This window comes from Nerophis ophidion, linkage group LG01 (genome assembly GCF_033978795.1).
Source record: "Nerophis ophidion isolate RoL-2023_Sa linkage group LG01, RoL_Noph_v1.0, whole genome shotgun sequence".
Classification (NCBI taxonomy): Eukaryota; Metazoa; Chordata; class Actinopteri; order Syngnathiformes; family Syngnathidae; genus Nerophis; species Nerophis ophidion.
The window spans coordinates 90620396-90637356 of NC_084611.1; the positions used below are offsets into that span (position 1 = coordinate 90620396).

Here is a 16961-nt window from a genome sequence, read left to right on the forward strand (position 1 = left end):
TATATATATATATGTATATATATATGTATATATGTATATTTGTTTTTATTAATTTCGGCCAAAGACATGCACCTGGGGATAGGTTGATTGGCAACACTAAATGGTCCCTAGTGTGTGAATGTGAGTGTGAATGTTGTCTGTCTATCTGTGTTGGCCCTGCGATGAGGTGGCGACTTGTCCAGGGTGTACCCCGCCTTCCGCCCGATTGTAGCTGAGATAGGCACCGGCGCCCCCCGCGACCCCAAAAGGGAATAAGCAGTAGGAAATGGATGGAATTTCGCCCAATTCAGTATTTTGCACAGACTTGTTATTTCATATGTTGACCAGAGGGGGAGCACTTGTCAAATGAGACATCCTCTACTACAGTGGTTCTCAACCTTTTTTCAGTGATGTACCCCCTGTGAACATTTTTTTTTAATTCAAGTACCCCCTAATCAGAGCAAAGCATTTTAGGTAGAAAAAAAAGAGATAAAGAAGTAAAATACAGCACTATGTCATCAGTTTGTGATTTATTAAATATTAAATATTGCTCATTTGTAGTGGTCTTTCTTGAACTATTTGGATAAAAAGATATAAAAAATAACTAAAAAATTGTTGAAAAATAAACAAGTGATTCAATTATAAGTAAAGATTTCTACACATAGAAGTAATCATCAACTGGATTCATCAACTTTATTCTAAACATTTCTTCACAAAAAAAGAAATCTTTAACATCAATATTTATGGAACATGTCCACAAAAAATCTAGCTGTCAACACTGAATATTGCATTTCTTTTTCACAGTCAATGAATTTACATTCATATTTTGTCGAAGTATTATTCAATAAATATATTTATAAAGGATTTTTGAATCCTTGCTATTTTTAGAATATTTTTCAAAAATCTCATGTACCCCTTGGCATACCTTCAAGTACCCCCATTTGAGAACCACTGCCCTATTAGATGCAATGGTTTTCCATATTGGGACCACCATTCATGTCCTAACTTGTTCACACCTCCTCATATGGAAGCTACTTTTCCTTTTTGATGTCTCAAGAAGGGTAGGAACACAAGAACTTACTGCTCAGGCCTATGTGTGATCCTCAGACTATGTGTGATCCTCAGGCCTATGTGTGATCCTCAGACTATGTGTGATCCTCAGGCCTATGTGTGATCCTCAGGCCTATGTGTGATCCTCAGACTATGTGTGATCCTCAGACTATGTGTGATCCTCAGGCCTATGTGTGATCCTCAGACTATGTGTGATCATCAGACTATGCGTGATCCTCAGACTATGCGTGATCCTCAGACTATGCGTGATCCTCAGACTATGCGTGATCCTCAGACTATGTGATCCTCAGACTATGTGTGATCCTCGGACTATGTGTGGTCCTCAGACTATGTGTGATCCTCAGACTATGTGTGATCCTCAGACTATGTGTGATCCTCAGGACTATGTGTGATCCTCAGACTATGTGTGATCCTCAGACTATGTGTGATCCTCAGGCCTATGTGTGATCCTCAGACTATGTGTGATCCTCAGACTATGTGTGATCCTCAGACTATGTGTGATCCTCAGACTATGTGTGATCCTCAGACTATGTGTGATCCTCAGACTATGCGTGATCCTCAGACTATGCGTGATCCTCAGACTATGCGTGATCCTCAGACTATGTGTGATCCTCAGGCCTACGTGTGATCCTCAGACTATGTGTGATCCTCAGACTATGTGTGATCCTCAGACTATGTGTGATCCTCAGACTATGTGTGATCCTCAGACTATGTGTGATCCTCAGGCCTATGTGTGATCCTCCGGCCTATGTGTGATCCTCAGACTATGTGTGATCCTCAGACTATGTGTGATCCTCAGACTATGTGTGATCCTCAGAACTATGTGTGATCCTCAGACTATGTGTGATCCTCAGACTATGTGTGATCCTTGGACTATGTGTGATCCTCAGACTATGTGTGATCCTCAGACTATGTGTGATCCTCAGGCCTATGTGTGATCCTCAGACTATGTGTGATCCTCAGACTATGTGTGATCCTCAGACTATGTGTGATCCTCCGACTATGTGTGATCCTCAGACTATGTGTGATCCTCAGACTATGTGTGATCCTCAGACTATGTGTGATCCTCAGACTATGTGTGATCCTCAGACTATGTGTGATCCTCAGACTATGCGTGATCCTCAGACTATGCGTGATCCTCAGACTATGTGTGATCCTCAGGCCTACGTGTGATCCTCAGGCCTACGTGTGATCCTCAGACTATGTGTGATCCTCAGACTATGTGTGATCCTCGGACTATGTGTGATCCTCGGACTATGTGTGATCCTCGGACTATGTGTGATCCTCGGACTATGTGTGATCCTCAGACTATGTGTGATCCTCAGACTATGTGTGATCCTCAGACTATGTGTGATCTTCAGACTATGTGTGATCCTCAGACTATGTGTGATCTTCAGGCCTATGTGTGATCCTCAGACTATGTGTGGTCCTCAGACTATGTGTGATCCTCGGACTTGGTCACAGGAGGGGCAGGGGAAGTGATTCCCTGGTGGCAGGTAGATCTCCAGGTCTGGTGGTCAGCAGCCAGGGACTCCAGTGCTGGTGGTTTGATGCCACACTTTTTCAGGAGAGTTTTAATGTGGTCTTTGTACCGTTTTTTTTTCTGACCTTTGACCGACTGAGAGCTGGCCGTACAATATGTGACGGGGTAGGCGGTCGGCATGCATACGGATCACATGTCCGACCCATCTTAGGGTTTTTTTTGGCAGCTCTCCCGTCCAAAAGGCAAAACCTAGTAACTCAATTCTAGCTGATTTTGAGAAAACAAAGTAGAACCATCCATCCATCCATCTTCTTCTGAGCAGGGAAACCCAGACTTCCCTCTCCCCAGCTACTGTGTCTAGCTCTTCCCGGGGGGATCCCGAGGCGTTCCCAGGCCAGCCCGGAGACATAGTCTTCCCAATGTGTCCTGGGTCTTCCCCGTGGCCTCCTACCGGTTGGATGTGCCCTAAACACCTCCCTAGGGAGGCGTTCGGGTGGCATCCTGACCAGATGCCCGAACCACCTCATCTGGCTCCTCTCCATGTGGAGGAGCAGCGGCTTTACTTTTGAGTTCCTCCCGGATGGCAGAGCTTCTCACCCTATCTGCATTCAAAAGACTCCGGCTTATTAGTGATTCCTAGAGCCCAAAAAAAGTCTGCGGGCTATAGAGCGTTTTCCGTTCGGGCTCCAGTACTCTGGAATGCCCTCCCGGTAACAGTTCGAGATGCTACCTCAGTAGAAGCATTTAAGTCTCACCTTAAAACTCATCGGTATACTCTAGCCTTTAAATAGACCTCCTTTTTAGACCAGTTGATCTGCCACTTCTTTTCTTTTTTCTCCTATGTCCCCCCCCTCCCTTGGTCCGGTCCGATGACCATGGATGAAGTACTGGCTGTCCAAAGTCGAGACCCAGGATGGACCGCTCGTCGGGACCCAGGATGGACCGCTCGCCTGTGTATCGGTTGGGGACATCTCTACGCTGCTGATCCGCCTCCGCTTGGGATGGTTTCCTGTGGACGGGACTCTCGCTGCTGTCTTGGATCCGCTTTGAACTGAACTCTCGCGGCTGTGTTGGAGCCACTATGGATTGAACTTTCACAGTATCATGTTAGACCCGCTCCACATCCATTGCTTTCGGTCCCCTAGAGGGGGGGGGGGGGTTGCCCACATCTGAGGTCCTCTCCAAGGTTTCTCATAGTCAGCATTGTCACTGGCGTCCCACTGGATGTGAATTCTCCCTGCCCACTGGGTGTGAGTTTTCCTTGCCCTTTTGTGGGTTCTTCCGAGGATGTCGTAGTCGTAATGATTTGTGCAGTCCTTTGAGACATTTGTGATTCGGGGCTATAGAGTGTCTTTTTTCCTTTACACTTTTGATTGATTGATTGATTCTTTTATTAGTAGATTGCACAGTACAGTACATATTCAGTACAATTGACCACTAAATGGTAACACCCCAATAAGTTACCATGAATTGATTAAAGTGGACTCAAACAAGTTGAAAAACTTATTGGGGTGTTACCATTTAGTGGTCAATTGTACGGAATATGTACTGAACTGTGGAATCTACTAATAAAAGTATAAATCAATCAATCAAAGTTTTGTTTGTAGCGGGGGAGGGGGTGTATATTGTAGCGGTCGTGAAGAGTTAGTGCTGCAAGGGCTTCTGGGTATTTGTTCTGTTGTGTTTATGTTGTGTTACGGTGCGGATGTTCTCCCAAAATGTGTTGGTCATTCTTGTTTGGTGTGGGTTCACAGTGTGGCGCATATTTGTAACAGTGTTAAAGTTGTTTATATGGCCACCCTCAGTGTGACCTGTATGCTGTTGATCAAGTATGCCTTGCATTTACTTACATGTGTGTAGAAGCCACAAATATTACGTGACTGGACCGGCACGCTGTTTGTGAGGAGGAAAAACAGACTTGACGACAGGTTGTAGGGGACGCGAAAGGCAGTGCCTTTAAGGCACACCCCCAATATTGTTGTCCGGGTGGAATTCGGGAGAATGGTTGCACCGGGAGATTTTCGGGAGGGGGACTGAAATTCGAGAGTCTCCCGGGAAATCGGTGAATGCGGTGTTACAGCGGCACCGCTCTATAACACCGGCGGGCTAGTTCTAATGTTAATTTGATATTGCCTCAAGGGCCAAATTAAATTAGACGGCGGGCCAGAGTTTGACACCTATGCTCTATATACATATTTATTTATTTATTTTAAATTAATTTTGGCCAAAGCGGGCATCATTTCAAAATTTTACACACACTTGTTATTTCATATGTTGACCAGAGAGAGAGCACTTGTAAAATGAGACATTCTCTTTCTTAATTAATTTTTAATTTTAACATATGTTGGCCAGAGGGAGAGCACTTTTAAAACTGACACACAGTCCATCCATCCATCCATTTTTCTACCGCTTGTCCCACCATAAATTGAAAAATCCCTCCTTTTTGCGACCACCCTCATTTCGATAGATTTCACCACCAGGTGTGCAAATTGAGGCATTCTCTATTTCTTTATGGGGACCATGATTTATGTCTTAACTTGTCCACACCTCCTCATATGGAAGCTACTTTTCCTGATTGATGTCTCAGGTGGGGTAGAAATACAAGAACAAAGCACACCAATTTGGCAAATTTCACTTCAAATTAAACCCGGACAGGACTTTAGATAAAAGTTTTAGCTTTACTAAGTTTGCTGTAGATAAATGACGTTCCTGCATGACATTCTCAAATCAAAAATGTGATTAATGTAATGAAAATACAAATGTATAAACGAATACATATGTATGTATGTATGTACAGTATATATACACACACACACACATATATATACTTATAAATACACATATAAATATGCATATATATATATACATACATACATATATATATATATATACTAAAAATACATACACACATATGTGTATATATGTATGTATGTATGTATTGTTTTGGGGCTTCCTGGTGGTTTGTAATAAGCAGACATTGTAAACGCTGCGAGGAAAAGTGAGTGATGAATTAATGCACGCAAAGCTGCAACAGAATAATAAGCAGCAGGTTTGCAAACAAAGAATCCATTCAAATGGGGGGTGGGGGGTGGCAGAAGGGGGGGGGGGCTATAGATTTTGTAAAGGCTGATGAATGAAATAATAATCAAGTGTAGTCATGACGTCAGGATGTGCACATTATTGCGTGAAAGTTTGCCATCGTCATCCAAACGAGCAGCGATGGAGTGACGGAGTGAAGGGGGACGGAAGGAAGGTGGCGGACGGAGGGGCAGGAGAGACATGGACACGTAAGACGGAGACAGGGAGGAGACAACAAAAGGCAGGGACCAACAAAAGCTGGATGCCATGAGGAGAGAGATGCCGCCTTCACGGCCACTCCGTAAATCCCACACTCGCAGCTCCATTCAACTCAACTCCGGCAAGTTCAAGTCACATCAGACCAGTATATATTTTTTTAACCAGATTTTTGTGAAGATTTTATTAGTATTATAAATATATAAAGTTGATATGATTGTAGATATTTAAAGTAAGCTTTGTTGTCAAAAATAAGCACGTCTCCGCCCTACTCGGTGAGGCGAGCGCGCGTATGTCCGACGGACCGCGAAGGCGTCAGCAGCTTTCCCGGTCAGATCTGGCTGGTTCGTGACGTCACGTGACAGCCCAGCGACTTGTGGTGGCGGAACAGAGGAGGAACACTCGCGGCTCTTGTCTGTCTGGGACGCCCCCCCCCCCCTAAAAAAAGCTCCGTTGCTTCGGCTTCCCGCGGTCCGGACGACCATGGACCCGCCCGCCCGCCGCTCCCGCCGCTGAGGGGGACCGTTGGATGCTCCAGTGGCCGTCGAGGAGGAGGAGGAGGTGGAGGAGGAGGAGGGGGGCATCCCCGTCAATCTCCCGCCGCCAGGTGAGCTCGTTAGGCGGACTGACGTGAGGGCGAGCTCCGGCTCTTTGTGTGGCCGCCTGGCGGGGAGCAGACGGCGGCTTTCGGGGGGGGGAGACTTAGCTAGCCCGCTAGCTTCGTCGTCGGCTACCGGGGAGGGATGCTGCCGCCGCTAAAGAGGAGGGGAGGGCGAGTCGCGGCCTGGGCTTGGCTCCGTGATGGACGACGCCGCCTCGGTATGTCAGCCCGCCTCCCCCCCGACGCGCCGGTGTGGCTAACCCGCCACAAATGCAGCGACGTGACCGCGGAGATGAAAGCAGCCTCACGCTCCACTTAGCTTAGCCGCTAGCCGGCTAACTGGCTAGCATCCTCGCCCGAAAGGCGCGCCCGGTTCACACGAAGGTCTCCCGGCGGAACTCTGGCACCGAACACCGGCATGCGTGTTTAAAGGTCACCGGAAAGCCTCTCCGTTGGTCTTTGGTCCGTCTTTCAAAATCAAATGGAAGCACGTCTAAGCGGATGTTATGTAACGAAATAACGACACCACACGCCCTTGAAACAAAAGCTAATATTTCTCTCCATCCATTATCTACCGCTTGTCCCTTTTGGGGTCGTGGGGGGTGCTGGAGCCTATCATTCAGTCATTATGCATTCAGGTGGAAGGCGGGGGTACACCCTGGACAAGTCGCCACCTCGCCACGGGGCCAACACAGATAGTTAACATTCACACTTACATTCACACTTTGTGTGAATCTTAAATAAAAACAGAATAGAATGGTTTGTAAACCCTTTTAAACGTTCTGGGTGTTGTTGATAAAATGCCGTTGGCTTTGCATAGTAGAGTTTTCACTTGCACTTGCAGGTGTAGCGACCGACTGTAGTTGCTGACAGTGGTTTTCTGACGTGTTCCTGAGCCCATGTGGTGTTGTCCTTTACACACCGATGTCGCTTTTTGGTGCAGTACAGCATGAGGGATCGAAGGTCCGTAATATCATGGCTTACATGCAGGGATTTCTTCAGATTCTCTGAACCCATCCATCCATTTCTACCGCTTATTCCCTTCAGGATTGTGGGGGGCGCTGGAGCCTATCTCAGCTGCATTCAGGCGGAAGGCGGGGGTACACCCTGGACAAGTCGCCAACTCGCCACGGGGCCAACACAGATAGACAACATTCACACTTTGTGTTAATCTTAAATAAAAACAGAATGGAATGGTTTGTAAACCCTTTTAAACGTTCTGGGTGTTGTTGATAAAATGCCGTTGGCTCTGCATAGTAGAGTTTTCACTTGCACTTGCAGGTGTAGCGACCGACTGTAGTTGCTGACAGTGGTTTTCTGACGTGTTCCTGAGCCCATGTGGTGTTATCCTTTACACACCGACGTCGCTTTTTGATGCAGTACAGCATGAGGGATCGAAGGTCCGTAATATCATTGCTTACATGCAGTGATTTCTCCAGATTCTCTGAACCCATCCATCCATCCATTCTACCGCTTATTTCCTTCAGGATTGCGTGGAGCGCTGGAGCCTATCTCAGCTGTATTCGGGCGGAAGGCGCGTACACCCTGGACAAGTCGCCACCTCGTCACGGGACCAACAAAGATAGACAACATTCACACTCACGTTCACACTTTGTGTTAATCTTAAATAAAAACAGAATAGAATGGTTTGTAAACCCTTTTAAACGTTCTGGGTGTTGTTGATAAAATGCCGTTGGCTTTGCATAGTAGAGTTTTCACTTGCACTTGCAGGTGTAGCGACCGACTGTAGTTACTGACAGTGGTTTTCTGACGTGTTCCTGAGCCCATGTGGTGTTATCCTTTACACACCGATGTCGCTTTTTGATGCCGTACCGCCAGAGGGATCAAATGTCCGTAATATCATTGCTCACGTGCAGTGATTTCTCCTGATTCTCTGAACCCATCCATCCATCCATTCTACCGCTTATTTCCTTCAGGATTGCGTGGGGCGCTGGAGCCTATCTCAGCTGTATTCGGGCGGAAGGCGCGTACACCCTGGACAAGTCGCCACCTCATCGCAGGCCCAACACAGATAGACAACATTCACACTTAGTGTAAATCTTTAAATAAAAACAGAATAGAATGGTTTGTAAACCCTTTTCAACGTTCTGGGTGTTGTTGATAAAATGGCGTTGGCTTTGCATAGTAGATTTGCAGGTGTAGCAACCAACTGTAGTTACTGACGGTGGTTTGCCGCAGGGTTTCATGTGGTGATATCCTTTACACACCAATGTCACTTTTTGATGCAGTAATGCCAGAGGGATCGAATGTCCGTAATATCATTGCTCACATGCAGTGATTTCTCCAGATTCTCTGAACCCATCCATCCATCCATTTCCTACCGCTTATTTCCTTCGGGGGGGATGCGGGAGGCGCTTGAGCCTATCATTCATTCATCATGCATTCGGACGGAAGGCGGGGGTACACCCTGGACAAGTCGCCACCTCGCCACGGGGCCAACACAGATAGACAACATTCATACTCACGTTCACACTTTGTGTTAATCTTAAATAAAAACAGAATAGAATGGTTTGTAAACCCTTTTAAACGTCCTGGGTGTTGTTGATTAAATGCCGTTGGCTTTGCATAGTAGAGTTTTCACTTGCACTTGGAGGTGTAGCGACCGACTGTAGTTGCTGACAGTGGTTTTCTGACGTGTTCCTGAGCCCATGTGGTGTTATCCTTTACACACCGATGTCGCTTTTTGATGCAGTACAGCATGAGGGATCGAAGGTCCGTATTATCAGTGCTTACATGCAGTGATTTCTCCAGATTTTCTGAACCCATCCATCCATCCATCCATTTCTACCGCTTATTCCCTTCAGGATTGCGGGGGAAGCTGGAGCCTATCTCAGCTGCATTCAGGCGGAAGGCGGGGGTACACCCTGGACAAGTCGCCACCTCGCCACGGGGCCAACACAGATAGACAACATTCACACTCACATTCACACTTTGTGTTAATCTTAAATAAAAACAGAATAGAATGGTTTGTAAACCCTTTTAAACGTTCTGGGTGTTGTTGATAAAATGCCGTTGGCTTCGCATAGTAGAGTTTTCACTTTCATTTGCAGGTGTAGCGACCGACTGTAGTTACTTACAGTGGTTTTCTGACGTGTTCCTGAGCCCATGTGGTGTTATCCTTTACACACCGATGTCGCTTTTTGATGCAGTACAGCATGAGGGATCGAAGGTCCGTAATATCATGGTTTACATGCAGGGATTTCTCCAGATTCTCTGAACCCATCCATCCATCCATTTCTACCGCTTATTCCCTTCAGGATTGCGTGGGGCGCTGGAGCCTATCTCAGCTGTATTCGGGCGGAAGGCGTGTACACTTTGGACAAGTCGCCACCTCATCGCAGGGCAAACACAGATAGACAGACAACATTCACACTTTGTGTAAATCTTTAAATAAAAACAGAATAGAATGGTTTGTAAACCCTTTTCAATGTTCTGGGTGTTGTTGATAAAATGGCGTTGGCTTTGCATAGTAGAGTTGTAACTTGCAGGTGTAGCGACCGACTGTAGTTACTGACGGTGGTTTGCCGCAGTGTTTTACGTGGTGATATCCTCTACACACGGATGTCACTTTTTGATGCAGTACAGCATGAGGGATCGAATGTCTGTAATATCATTGCTCACGTGCAGTGATTTCTCCAGATTCTCTGAACCCATCCATCCATCCATTTCCTACCGCTTATTTCCTTCGGAGGGGTTGCGGGAGGCGCTGGAGCCTATCTCAGCTGTATTCGGGCGGAAGGCGTGTACACCTTGGACAAGTTGCCACCTCATCGCATGGCCAACACAGATAGACAGACAACATTCACCGTCACACTTTGTGTAAATCCTTAAATAAAAACAAAATAGAATGGTTTGCAAACCCTTCTCAACGTTCTGGGTGTTGTTGATGAAATGGCTTAGGCTTTGCATAGTAGTGTTTTAACTTGCACCTGCAGGTGAAGCGAACGACTGTAGTTACTGACAGTGGTTTTCTGAAGTGTTTCATGTGGTGATATCCTTTTCACACTGATGTCACTTTTTGATGTAGTACCGCCAGAGGGATCGAAGGTCCGTAATATCATTGCTCACGTGCAGTGATATCTTCACATTCTCTGAACCCATCCATCCATCCATCCATTTTCTACCGCTTATTTAATTTGGGGGGTTGCGGGAGGCGCTGAAGGCTATCTCAGCTGTATTCGGGCGGTAGACCGCGTACACCCTGGAAAAGTCACCACCTCATCGCGGGACCAAGACAGATAGACAACATTCACATTCACACTTTGTGTTAATCTTAAATAAAAACCTAATAGAATGATTTGCAAACCCTTTTCAACGTACTGGGTGTTGTTGATAAAATGGCGTTGGCTTTGCATAGTAGAGTTTTAACTTGCACTTGCAGGTGAAGTGACCGACTGGAGTTACTCACAGTGGTTTTCTGAAGTCTTTCATGTGGTGATATCCTTTACACACCACTGTCACTTTTTGATGCAGTGCGGCATGAGGGATCGAAGGCCCGTAATATCATTGCTCACATGCAGTGATTTTTCCAGATTCTCTGAACCTATTCGTCCATCCATCCATCCGTTTCCTACCGCTTATTTCCTTCGGGGGGTTGCGGGAGGCGCTGGAGCCTATGTAAGCTGCATTCGGCCGGAAACCCTGGACAAGTCGCCACTTCATCACAGGGCCAACACAGATTGACAGACAATATTCACACTCACATTCACACTTTGTTTGTGTAAATCATAAATAAAAACAGAATAGAATGATTTGAAAACCCCTTTCAACATTCTGGGTGTTGTTGATAAAATGGCGTTGGCTTTGCATAGTAGAGTTTTAACTTGCACTTGCAGGAGTAGTGACCGACTGTAGTTCCTGATGGTAGTTTTCTGAAGTGTTTCATGTGGTAATATCCTTTACACACCGATGTCGCTTTTTGATGCAATACTGCCTGAGGCATTGAAGTTCCGTAATATCATGGCTTACGTGCAGTGATATCTCCAGATTCTCTGAAACTTTTGATGATATTACGGAGCGTAGTTGATGAAATCCCTAAATTCCTTGCAACAGCTGGTTGAGAAATGTTGTTCTTAAACAATTTGCTCAGGCATTTGTTGACAAAGTGGTGACCCTCGCCCCGTCCTTGTTTGTGAACGACTGAGCATTTCATGGAAGCTGCTTTTATACCCAATCTTCGCACCCACCTGTTCCCAATTAGCCCGTTCACCTGTGGGATGTTCCAAATAAGTGTTTGATGAGCATGCCTCAACTTTATCAGTCTGTTTTGCCACTTGTGCCAGCTTTTTTGAAACACGTTTCAGGCATCAAATTCCAAATGACCTAATATTTGCGAAAAATAACAACGTTTTCCAGTTCCAACATTAAATATCTTGTATTTGCAGTCTATTCAAGTTGAAAAAGATTTGCAAATCATGGTATTTTGTTTTTATTTTCCATTTTTATATATGTTTATGTCCCAGGCAGCGGGCGTGAGGCTCCTCAAAATGACTAAAAGTCAACACCGGCTGCTCCTGCCAGACATTGTTTTTGTTGTCACTAGCCAGCACAACCAATGTCTGCCACTGGAGACAATTCAAGCTGGTTCGCATGGCTTAGATCAGGGTTCCCCAACCTTTTTCCCACCAGGGACTACTTTCACGTATGCATTATTTGCATAGTTTTCAATAACAACAGCAAAAAAAAAATCAGCATGAACTAATAGCCTTTGGCTATTAAAGCTTGTTGCTTCCAAGCGATGTCTGCAACAAGGCAGTAAAACGGCTGATCAAACAAAACAGAGGTCACCGTCCAATCAGCTAAACAGACTCAATAACTCCACCGTGACGTTTTGGTGAATTTACAGAACTGAGCCGGCGTGTATGAAAACTATTTGTCGAAGAGACATGTAGTAGCACTTTAGCATCATGTTGGCAGCTTTTTGGCACAATATTGCCTATGTTTTAGCAAGCAACATATTGGCATCATGTTGGCACAATGTTAGCAGCATTTTTGGAAGCAGCATTTTGCCATCATGTTAGCAGAAATTTAGCCACATTTTAGCGTCATGTTTGCAGCGTTTTGGAACAATGTTAGCAGAAATGTAGCAGCATTTTAGCATCATGTCGGCAGCCGTTTGCCACAATGTTGCCTATGTTTTAGCAAGCAATATATTGGCATCATCTTGGCACAATGTTAGCAGAAATGTAGTAGCACTTTGGCATCATGTTGGCAGCCGTTTGGCACAATGTTAGCAGACATGCAGCAGCACTTTAGCATCATGTTGGCAGCTTTTTGGCAACATTGTTTTGAAACAATGTTGCTTATGTTTTAGCAAGCAATATATTGGCATCATCTTGGCACAATGTTAGCAGAAATGTATAAGCACTTTAGCATCATGTTGGCAGCTTTTTGGCAACATAGTTGCCAACATTGTTTTGGAACAATGTTGCCTATGTTTTAGCAAGCAATATATTGGCATGATGTTGACACAATGTTAGCAGAAATGTAGTAGCACTTTGGCATCATGTTGGCAGACATGCAGCAGCACTTAAGCATAACGTTGGCAGCTTTTTGGCAACATTGTTGCCTGTTTTAGCATGCAACATATCAGCATCATGTTGGCACAATTTTAGCAGAAACTTAGCCACATTTTAGCATCATGTTGGCAGCTTTTTGGCAACATCGTTGCCAACATTGTTTTGGAACAATGTTGCCTATGTTTTAGCAAGCAATATATTGGCATCATGTTGGCACAATGTTAGCAGAAATTTAGTAGCACTTTAGCATCATGTTGGCAGCCGTTTGGCAAAATGTTAGCAGACACGTAGCAGCACTTTAGCATCATGTTGGCAGCTTTTTGGCAACATTGTTGCCAACATTGATTTGGAACAATGTTGCCTATGTTTTAGTAAGCAACATATCGGCATCATATTGGCACAATGTTAGCAGAAATGTAGTAGCACTTTAGCATCATGTTAGCAGCCGTTTGGCTAAATGTTAGCAGACATGTAGCAGCACTTTAGCATCATGTTGGCAGCTTTTTGGCAACATTGTTGCCAAAATTGTTTTGGAACAATGTTGCCTATGTTTTAGCAAGCAATATATCGGCATCATGTTGGCACAATGTTAGCAGAAATGTAGTAGCACTTTAGCATCATGTTGGCAGCCGTTTGGCACAATGTTAGCAGACATGCAGCAGCACTTTAGCATCATGTTGGCAGTTTTTTGGCAACATCGTTGCCAAAATTGTTTTGGAACAATGTTGCCTATGTTTTAGCAAGCAATATATTGGCATCATGTTGGCACAATGTTAGCAGACATGCAGCAGCACTTTAGCATCATGTTGGCAGCTTTTTGGCAACATTGTTGCCAACATTGTTTTGCCACAATATTGCCTATGTTTTAGCAAGCAATATTTTGGCATCATGTTGGCACAATGTTAGCAGAAATGTATTAGCACTTTAGCATCATGTTGGCAGCCGTTTGGCAAAATGTTAGAAGACATGTAGCAGCACTTTAGCATCATGTTGGCAGCTTTTTGGCAACATTGTTGCCAACATTGTTATGGAACAATGTTGCCTATGTTTTAGTAAGCAACATATTGGCATCATGTTGGCACAATGTTAGCAGAAATGTAGTAGCACTTTAGCATCATGTTGGCAGCTTTTTGGCAACATCGTTGCCAACATTGTTTTGAAACAATATTGCCTATGTTTTAGCAAGCAATATATTGGCATCATGTTGGCACAATGTTAGCAGAAATGTAGTAGCACTTTAGCATCATGTTGGCAGCCGTTTGGCACAATGTTAGCAGACATGCAGCAGCACTTTAGCATCATGTTGGCAGCTTTTTGGCAACATTGTTTTGGAACAATGTTGCCTATGTTTTAGCAAGCAATATATTGGCATCATGTTGGCACAATGTTAGCAGAAATGTATTAGCACTTTAGCATTATGTCGGCAGCCGTTTGCCACAATGTTGCCTATGTTTTAGCAAGCAATATATTGGCATCATGTTGGCACAATGTTAGCAGAAATGTAGTAGTAATTTAGCATCATGTTGGCAGCCGTTTGGCAAAATGTTAGTAGACATGTAGCAGCACTTTAGCATCATGTTGGCAGCTTTTTGCAAAATTGTTTTGGAACAATGTTGCCTATGTTTTAGCATTCAACATGTTAGCATCATGTTGGCACAATTTTAGCAGAAACTTAGCCGCATTTTAGCGTCATGTTTGCAGCGTTTTAGAACAATGTTAGCAGAAATGTATTAGCATTTTAGCATCATTTTGGCAGCCGTTTGGCACAATGTTAGCAGATATGTATTAGCACTTTAGCATCATGTTGGCAGCTGTTTGGTACAATCTTTCCCAAACATTTGTTCCATGTTAGCAGTGTGTTAGCACTTGTTGGCATAAAGTTGGCAGCACATTGCTAGAATGTTAGCCGCAGGGGGCAAGAAGGAGTACGCGAGGAAGGAAGGAAGGAAGGAAGGAGAGATGCAGGAAAGTGAAAGGGAGGGAAGAATGTGACGGAGGTGAGGAAGCAGGACACGAGGAAAGGAGGCAGATTAGTGAAGGTTGTGAGGAAATGTGAAGACAGGGCGAGGGGAGGAAAGTAGGAAGTGTGTTTTGGCTGCTGGAGGAAAAGAAACAATTGCGTGACGTTTGTTGGCAGGCTGAGTCAACATCGCAGCGTCTGAACGCCGCCGGAGGAGGAGGAGAAGGAGGAGAGGAGGAGGACACTGTCACAGGTGTCGAGGAGAGACAGACCAGGACGTCTGAAGGGGTCGGGCCACAGTGGGCGGAGTCTGTTCGGAGGTCGGGCAGCCACACCCCCACTCATCCTGGGCGACGCTGAGACGCCACCATGAGCGACCAGAACGTGGTCAAGGAAGGCTGGGTCCAAAAACGAGGTCAGTAACACTCGGGGCTGACAATAACCAATCAATCAATCAATTAGAGAGGCGGGACTTAACCTGGTCGCCATTCTTCATCTTAAAAGGACATTTTGGACCATTTGACGTCCACGGTTGGGACGCTGCGCTCTTAGAAAGTCATCTGAGGAGAGTAGAAGCTGTTCCAGCTGCAAACACTCCATTATGTCTTTTCATAATAATAACGGATGGGGTTTTATGTTTTTATATAGCACTTTTGTGGAGACTCAAAGCCTTTACAGTGAGAGCTGTGCACACACTGATGGTGGTTAAATACATTTAATATTACTATTAATCATACAAATAATAATAAACACTGATGGTGGTAAGATACATTTAAGATTAATATTAATCATACAAAAAATAATAAACACTGATGGTGGTAAGATACATTTAAGATTAATATTAATCATAAAAATAATAATAAACACTGATGGTGGCAAGATACACGTGATAATAGTAGTCCTAAAAAACAATAATAAACACTGATAGTGGCAAATTACATTTAATATTAATAATAATAATAATAAAAAAACACTGATGGTGGCAAGATACATTTAATAATAATAATAATAAACACTGATGGTGGCAAGATACATGTAATAATAATAACAGTCATAAAAATAATAATAAACTGATGGTGGCAAGATACATTTAAGATTAATAACAATCATAAAAATAATAAGAAACACTGATGGTGGCAAGATACACGTGATAATAGTAGTCCTAAAAAACAATAATAAACACTGATAGTGGCAAATTACATTTAATATTAATAATAATAAAAAAACACTGATGATGGCAAGATACATTTAATAATAATAATAATAAACACTGACGGTGGCAAGATACATGTAATAATAATAACAGTCATAAAAACAATAATAAACACTGATGGTGGCAAGATACATTTAATAAACTTAATATTAATAATAATAATAATAGTAAACACTGATGGTGGTAAGATACACTTATTATTTTTAACAATCATAAAAATAATAATAAACACTGATGGTGGCAAGATACATTTAAGATTAATAACAATCATAAAAATAATAATAAACACTGATGGTGGCAAGATACACGTGATAATAGTAGTCCTAAAAAACAATAATAAACACTGATAGTGGCAAATTACATTTAATATTAATAATAATAATAATAATAATAAAAAAACACTGATGATGGCAGGATACATTTAATAACAATAATAATAATAATAATAAACACTGATGGTGGCAAGATACATGTAATAATAATAACAGTCATAAAAGCAATAATAAACACTGATGGTGGCAAGATACATTTAATAAAATTATTTTTAATAATAATAATAATAAAAAAACACTGATGGTGGCAAGATACATTTAATAATATTAATAATATTAATAATAAACACTGATGAGGCAAGATACATTTAATAATAATAATAATAATAAACACTGAGTGTGGCAAGATACAAGTAATAATAACAGTCAAAAAAACAACAATAAACACTGATGATGGCAAGATACATGTAATAATAATAATAACAATCATACAAATAGTAATAAACACTGATGGTGGTAAGATACATTTAATATTAGTAATACATAAAT

At 43.3% G+C, this 16961-nt stretch overlaps 1 protein-coding gene across 1 annotated transcript in view; it reads left to right on the forward strand.

Annotated features, from left to right (window-relative positions):
* Nucleotides 1-6156: 6156 nt before the first annotated feature.
* akt3b (v-akt murine thymoma viral oncogene homolog 3b) overlaps nucleotides 6157-16961 on the forward strand; it is a 25986-nt gene continuing 15181 nt past the window's right edge. Inside the window, exons 1-2 of the mRNA XM_061915763.1 lie at nucleotides 6157-6434; nucleotides 15105-15342. Coding sequence (XP_061771747.1) covers nucleotides 15297-15342 — 46 coding nt within the window. The 5' untranslated portion in view covers nucleotides 6157-6434; nucleotides 15105-15296. The remainder of the gene's footprint in view (nucleotides 6435-15104; nucleotides 15343-16961) is intronic.